General features: G+C 31.9%; 1 protein-coding gene across 1 annotated transcript; it reads right to left on the bottom strand.

Moving 5' to 3' along the window:
• Positions 1-3123: 3123 nt before the first annotated feature.
• LOC111398749 (osmotin-like protein) lies at positions 3124-4190 on the bottom strand. Its single transcript, XM_023025822.1, has one exon. The coding sequence runs from the start codon at positions 4145-4147 to the stop codon at positions 3401-3403; it is 747 nt and encodes a 248-aa protein (XP_022881590.1). The 5' UTR covers positions 4148-4190; the 3' UTR covers positions 3124-3400.
• Between the last annotated feature and the right edge of the window lie 3674 nt (positions 4191-7864).

The raw sequence follows: 7864 nt of genomic DNA on the forward strand, positions 1-7864 counted from the left end.
ACTAATCCAAAAACAAAAACAAAAAATTTATAAGAAAAATAAAAATAAGGAATCGTTTGATATTTTCAATTTTCTTCTTTTTTTTTATCTAGTAAAATTTTATTTAGGCTTGTTTGAGCCACATTATTCCCAAAAAAAAATACATTTTTAAACAGTGATTTGACATCATTTTAACCACACATTTTTAATAAAATAATATTACACGCAGATCAAAAACTTTTCTTTATTTTTTAACCACACATTTTCCATCAATATACTATTCAAGAATGCATTATTGCCAAAATAATGTAGCTCAAATACCCTCTTAAAAAATTTTATTTTCTAAAATCAGAAAAGAAAAAAAGATTTTTATTTTTTTATTTATTATGATAGGATAATCTTCATTCTTCCATCAACTTTGTGTTAGAAAAAAAAAATAATAAAACTATGGGACCAGTTTGCTTGAAAAGAATAGAAAAAGTAGAAGATAAAGCTAACATGAGCACAGGCAACGTGTAAAAGATTAACAACAACGTGAAAACTTGGACAAAATAGTCACAATCTGCACAATATCCTAAGAGAGACAATTTACGTGTACTCGTCCGTTTCCTTTTTCGAAAAAAGCAGTGTGCACGGTTAGAGATGATAATTTGAACCGTCAAAATCGAAAATCGCGATTAATCGAATAGAATGGGACGAAAAAAATCGAACCGATGGTGCAATGGGGCGGATATGGTTTTGATTTTAATGAACCGGTTCGTAATGGTGCGGGTATGGTATTTACGTCGTCGAACTAAAACCGAACCGATTATCCGTTAAAAAAAATCAAAAAAAAAAATACAATTGAATTGATTATGGGCTTTATACTACTTTTCTGTCCAGGCCAAAACAAAATCTCTTCCCTCCTCATTACATCTACCTGACTCATTCGGTCAACCCACTTACCATTAATCCATAATAGCATTAGTATAACAGTATATAAATGCAAACACTACTCTCCACAAACCACAAACTCGCGCACGGTTCCACTGTCTCTACGGTCCAAGTCGTTGTTAGCCATTCTATTACTGTTGATCATGTAAAAACAGAGTTCGATTTTTTTCTAGATGTGATAGTAATGCCAATGATGAATAGGAATCAATTTTTAATGCTGATCTATGCTAGTAAGACTTGTAGAGAAGAATAAATCAAATAACTTCGATGCTCAACAATTAAGAATGAAGGAAAAATTTAGTATTATTATATTTATAATATTGTTTGTTAAATTTGTATTTTACAATTGAAAATTAGGATAATGTTTGCATTTTCGTTTGGAATATTGTGTTTTTGTTTTCATTGACTTTTATCATAAATTGTTTTATATCAATTTAATGAATGAACCTATAAAAAATAATTTATTTTCGTGGTTATTAATCGAATCGAATCGTGCCGAACCAAGATACAAATTAAACCGAACCGATTTACGTGGTTATGGTGCGGTTATAGTATGGTCAAAATATTGGTGGTCAGGTTATGATTTTGGTTGAACCGACCCATAACCGAACCGTTGTCAACCCTGTGCACGGTGTACACGTACAGCTCTTTCACAATTATGAAATTCGTGATTATTTTGAAGGTCATGCTACAAAGCCAAAAAGAATTTGCTAAAAGCCCTTACTTTCACTCACAGCTCGGGTGTGGGCCACTTCATTTTTGAAATTATTTATTCACGTCGAGCCTGCACACTGTGACTGTATAGGTAAGGGCTTCGATCAATTTTCTTCTGGCTGGGAGGCTTATTCCTTATTTTTATCGTGGGCTCTATCTCTTGTATATAAGAAGGCGGTCAATTATAATGTAAAAATTATTGTATTTGGGACCTGTGATTATTTTAATCTTGGGCTCTATCTCTTGTATGTAAGAAAATTGTCAATTATAATGTCAAAATTATTGTACCTGTAGCATTATTCTCCCCTTTCCTTACCTTGGTCTGCACATTGTCCAATCCTGTCTCAATTTTTCTATTTCACAAAATACATTAATTATTGGGTAACTACGACAATTTTTGCAATTAGGGTTGTGTTCGATAGTGGAATTAATTACTCTAAGAAATGTAGTAGGTGACTGCTTGTCCGTCCGTGAAAAATATTTTAAAATTACTTATTTATATTCGACATTTTTAACGACATTCTTTGTCAAGATATATATATAAAAAATCCAAAAAAAAAAAAAAATTAATTACATTTTTTTCTCAATTTTTTTTATTAAACTATTTGGTACGCATTTTTAACTGAAAATATTTAACAAAATATAAAACAAGGCTAAAAGGGTGTTTGGTGGAAATTAAAAGTAGATTTTTTAATAAATTGTTATAAAAAATTTTGAAATGTGTAGTTGAAAAATTATGGATTCATAAAAAAAGTAATTAATATTTTAATTATTTAACTTTAACTTAAATTAAAATTAAATTTTAATCCATATCATATTGCCTCTAAATATTTTATGAGAATCATAATCTTACCATTATCAAGTCGATAGACTTGTGTTTCTTTCTTGTCGCATAAATCAACTTTCCTAAATCACAAAATGCTGTCTCGAAAAGAAATTCATAAAACGTGGCATGTTAGAATTCAGATAACTTTTATATGTAAAACGTGGCACAGGTAAAAATGCAACTTCTTTAAAAGATGTAGAGAGAGAGAGAGAGAGAGACGCAAGTAAAAATCCATTTGTTTTTTTTTTAATTATTTGTTCTCAAATTTATTTTTTATTTTCACAATAAAATAATTTTACATATAAATTTAAACTTATTTTTCTTTTTTTTTTAGACATACATTTCAAAAAAAAAAAATCATTATTTTAAAATCTATTAACTTAGAGGTGTTTGGAAGCCATTTTTGTGTAAAATACATTTCAAAATAATAAATAGATCGGAAATGTATTATTAAAAAATTAAAAAAAATTTAATTTACTTGTAATATTATTTTAAAGAAAAATATTTGGTTAAAAAGAAGAGGGAGAGAGAAGTACATTTAAAAAAAGAAAAAAAGAGTACGAGACCTTAAAAATAATTGTGTTTAATTATGACAAATTCAATTCTACTTGCACGTCTTGATTTCCTCATTGCATTTTCTGATATTTTTGAAACGAAATTCTATAAATTGGTAATCTTGCAAAGCCAAACCTTCATTTTTGAAGAATAAAAAACCAAAATCGATACAGCTGGTCTAGTGGGTTTAGTCATAGCATAATTTTAACCTCATAATTTATTTTTAGCAATAGTTGCTTACCCACAAAAAAAAAAAAAAAAAAAAAAAAACCACAGATATCAAAATACAGACAGACAAACACTACTCGAGTCTAACACAATAGCAGCAATCACAACTTAAAATAAGCTAAAATATCTGCTTTTTTTTCCATGCCCAACTCCAGTTTTTGGCCATTAGTGACAGAAAATGACTTTGAGCTCGCGCGGCGAAGAGCATTCATGCATCAGCGAAGGATTATCATGTGCGTACGTAACTGTCGCAGGACACGCGTGCTTAAAGAACGCAGAATAGCTCGAAGCATGACACGTCTGTGGGCTGTTGTAGTGGTTCCGGCAGCACAGCTCATCCGTGCCGAAGGCGGTGCAACCACTTTTGCAACCCATGACATGCCCATCCGGAGCATAGTACTTCAACCCATGTGGGCAGGTGGCGAGCAAATCAACCCTGCACCCGACCACCGGGCACTGGCCTTTCCCTTCGTGGGGGGTGACCGTCATGGGAATGTTGAACCCGTCGACCAGACTGACTCCATACGAGGAGAAGTCAGCATGGCCGTGGTGGAGAGTGAACTGTGCTAGAGTAGCGGGGGCGGCTCCGCCAAGTCCCTCACATTCCAGACGGCCACCGCAGTCTCCGGTGGCGCAGGAGAAGTGACCTTTAGCATAGGTACACCCGGTACGGGCCCAGACGCGGCCTGACCAGTGGGTGGTGGGGGCCGGGAAGGAGCGGTGGGTTAAGGTGTGGAGGGCAAAACCACCGCGTTCGAGAACGGGGTGGCCGGCGTTCGGTTGAATGGCGGGCCAAATGGTGTATGGGCAGTTGTTGACAAGTGTTAATATGAGCCCAGCGTGCGTAGCTTTGGGGAGTGTGCACAGGACAAGGAGAAGAGAGAGTGAGAAGATAGTTGAAGGGAAAGCCATTTTTCGGTGACTGTGTGCTCCTTTGCGAGTATTGACTACTGAGTGCGTGTGTATATATAGGAGGAAATTGGGCTTGAAGAGTCGAGTTTCATTAGGATCCAAATGACTAGAAAATTATAGCTGAGCCCCTAACTTTTGCATTTTGTAGTTTCAGATCCAAAATCTTTAAATATTAGATAATAAGTCACTAAACTATTTAAGCCCTTGTTTGAGCCCCATTTTTGTCAAGAAAATACATTTTGAATAGTGTAATGATGTAAAAAGTGTGGTTAAAAAATAAGGAAAAGTTTTAAATTTTCGTGTAATATTATTTTATTGAAAAATGAATGGTTGAAATGATATCAAAATACTGTTTAAGAATGTATTTTTTCAAAAAAATGGGGCTGAAACAAGGGATAAATATGTAAATATGAGTCTTCAAATATATAAAATGTTGATGTTAACCACTTGTGCAACCCAAGACCAAACTATATTTGTGTTAAGGATTATTCTCAGAAGAAAAAATCCACAGAAGGTTTATAGGCTCTCACATGGGGATGTATAGGTCCCATGTAAATATTTTATTACAAAAACTAAACAATCCACCACAACGTTGTGTGTTATCTATAAAACATCCGTGAAATTTTTCTTGTATATGTAGCTTGACTCTTATGTTAAATTAGATAGAACGACAAACGAACATATTAATGCACTTTTCTTTTTAATTATGTATACATTATGTAGAATCTAGAACTTTCATATTGTTGGTTTTAGTTTTTTGTTTATTCTTTCGGTATGTAATTTGGTGTTCATGCTTTATTTATATTTGATGTCATTCGATGATACGTTTCGCCAGATATTGGATTCTATTATTTTAAAATTTGATATTATTTGGTGATATATTAGCAACAGGTTAAGAAAATGTTGAAATATTTATTTATACTAAGAGATAATTGTATTTCTAGCTCACAATTTTATTTAAAAAAAAAAAATTATGTCTACAACCCAACCCTGCAATTCTAGTTCAATTCTCGTAATTATGTGGACCTTAATCATTCAATTTAAGGAAATATTTGAAATGTAATTGATGATTTCGGGTATTGAAATATTCGAACCAACTTACTCCATGTCATGACCTTATTTGTCAGTTATATGGTCATGAATAAATTAAGAAAAAGAATATGCCTCACTCAACGGGTACAACTTAATTTTCCCCTCAAGAAAAGATACAATTTATTCCCTATTTGGTTTAGATAAAAATAATATTTTTAGTAGATTTTGATAAGATTTATGAAATGTGTAAATAAAAAGTTGTGAGTCTTAAATGTATAGTTAAAATAAATTATTGATTTTAACTTAGATTTTAATTAAATTTTTTAACTAAACCAAACATGAGTATAGGGTCACGACCAAATTTCATTCAACTTCCAGGCAAAATCAGTTTAAGTGGTTCACATATTTGACCCCAAAATTCATTTCATTTTATTTGTTTACACTCAAAACCCAAATGTTGACATCTGAAAATGTGCAATAGGTGTCGTTTAAAAACAATGTACATGTGAACGTGCCTTGTAATATATCTACTGTAAATGTGTATATTTGTGGAAGAAGAAAATTATCCAATGAGAAAAATACATTATGTTCTCTTTTTCATTCGAAGATTCATCCTTTAAAATGTTACAAGAGTTAACTATTTATAGTGATTAGGCCGACGTAGTCCATTGGATTCAATCCACGTGGTCTAATCTACGAAACCTTGGCTGCCTCACATTAATTACATTGACAGACATTTGACAAAGGTCAGTCACTCTACATTCCAAGGTTGACATTTATTTAGCAAAAACGTCGAGTCAATCATCTCCAAAAATGTGCTTATTAGATCCTCTTCTAGTCGTTAAGGAATTCGGCAGAAAGAAGTAGATTCAAATCTAACAGTAAACCCACTTCGGATGACTGTAGTGAAACTACCCATCGTTCAATGCAACAACCTCGGCCATTGAACTTTTTATGACTCTTTTGACCTCTCCCCCTCAATGCCGAATACGAGGTTTCCACGTGGACTGTGATGTACGATCAGCAACACCATACTCATAAGTTTACTTTGAGTAAATAATTATGTACTATTTGATTTTAAAATTTTTGGGAAAAAGCTAATATTTTCATATAAAGTAAGAGTTAAGTATCTTTTACAAGTATTAAGTAAAAAAATAATTTTTCATGACCTAAACTTAGCCAAACGTGCTCTTATTCAAATTATTTTGAATGGAAATCTAAGTCTAATGCTTCGGACTCAAAACACTAGTATTTTATGCTTGTCAATTGAAAATTGTCTAATTTTAATAATTCTTGCAAAAATGATCAAATTTGGTATCAAATAGTCTATTATACCCTTAATAAAAAATCAAGCAATTTTTTTCCAATTAATCACGAATTTGAAGAAGAACAAGTTGCTTTCTTGAGAAGTTATATTAATGCTAGCTAATATTGTCTAATGGATTCATTTGCTTTTATTATCTATTAAGCCCAATTCACTATACTTTTATTTAGCCTTTGTTTGAACTCCATTCTTTTGGATAAATATATTTTTCAACAGTGTTTTAGTATCATTTCAACCACACATTTTTCAATAAAAATATTACACGCAAATTCAAAACTTTTCATTATTTTTTAACCATACATTTCTCATCAATACACTATTCAAAAATTCATTCTTTCAAAAAAAAAAAAAAAACTTTTTGCAATTGAACTCTTCTACAAAAACACGGCCTGGGGACAGGCTTATTGACAGGGGCTGATATGGTGGGTGTCTCAGCCTTACATCTGAATTTTTGAAATTCAGATACATTCAGATTATGAGTTGAGGCACCGACATCTCAGCACTGTTCATCTAGAATTTTTCTTTGCAATTTCCTCTAAATAATATTATTTAATCAAATAATCAGAATGGACGGTAATAACCTGAAAATGCACGCATAATCATGATTATGTATAGGCTGTATAGCTAAAAACAGATAAAGTAAAACATGAAAAAATGATAAAAGGTAAAGTGAAGATCTGCAGCTTTGCAAGGGAATATTACCAATGTTTTTCGCATATGCTTTTTTGAATTATCATTGCATTGTCCATTCCGAGTCGGAGGTCCATGTAACTTTTTTGGTTACTTATTATTATTATTATTATTATTATTTTTTTTTTTTATTAAGGCAAAGCCACGAAAAAAAAAATGTAAAAAAAATCATTAAGCAATATCACTTTAGGCCTAGGCAAAATAAACAACGCATACAACCAAACCAATTAGAAGTCAAGGACGTAGAAAAGCAATAGCAAAACTAGTAAAATTATGAGTCAACTTTATTCTCAAAGATAATATCAAAGTGAAAAGATCCCACATCCACTTTTGATTAATTCATTACAAAGCACATTATTGATGAATTCAAGTGATTAACTTAACCATTAAGTGTCATTATATTTTGGCTTTTTCAATAGGAATATTGTTGCTTGGAGTTGTTTTATATGATGTACATGTGACGATTAATGATTTAATATATAAGGCAATTGAAAACTATCACACTAATATATCGAATCACTAACCATTACATATATGCCACGTTGGACAACTACGAAAATAAAGATAGCAAATGGCATTACTCTTTCAATATATCATACCACACAAAAACAACAGTTTTGTTCGGCAAATTAGACATCACTAATTTGATGAGATGTCTAATTTGCCATTTT

The sequence above is a fragment of the Olea europaea genome, chromosome 8, assembly GCF_002742605.1.
Source record: "Olea europaea var. sylvestris chromosome 8, O_europaea_v1, whole genome shotgun sequence".
Classification (NCBI taxonomy): domain Eukaryota; kingdom Viridiplantae; phylum Streptophyta; class Magnoliopsida; order Lamiales; family Oleaceae; genus Olea; species Olea europaea.

Coding starts and splice junctions, on each gene's coding strand:
- LOC111398749 (XM_023025822.1), bottom strand. CDS start 4,147: ATGGCTTTCCCTTCAACTATCTTCTCACTCTCTCTTCTCCTTGTCCTG.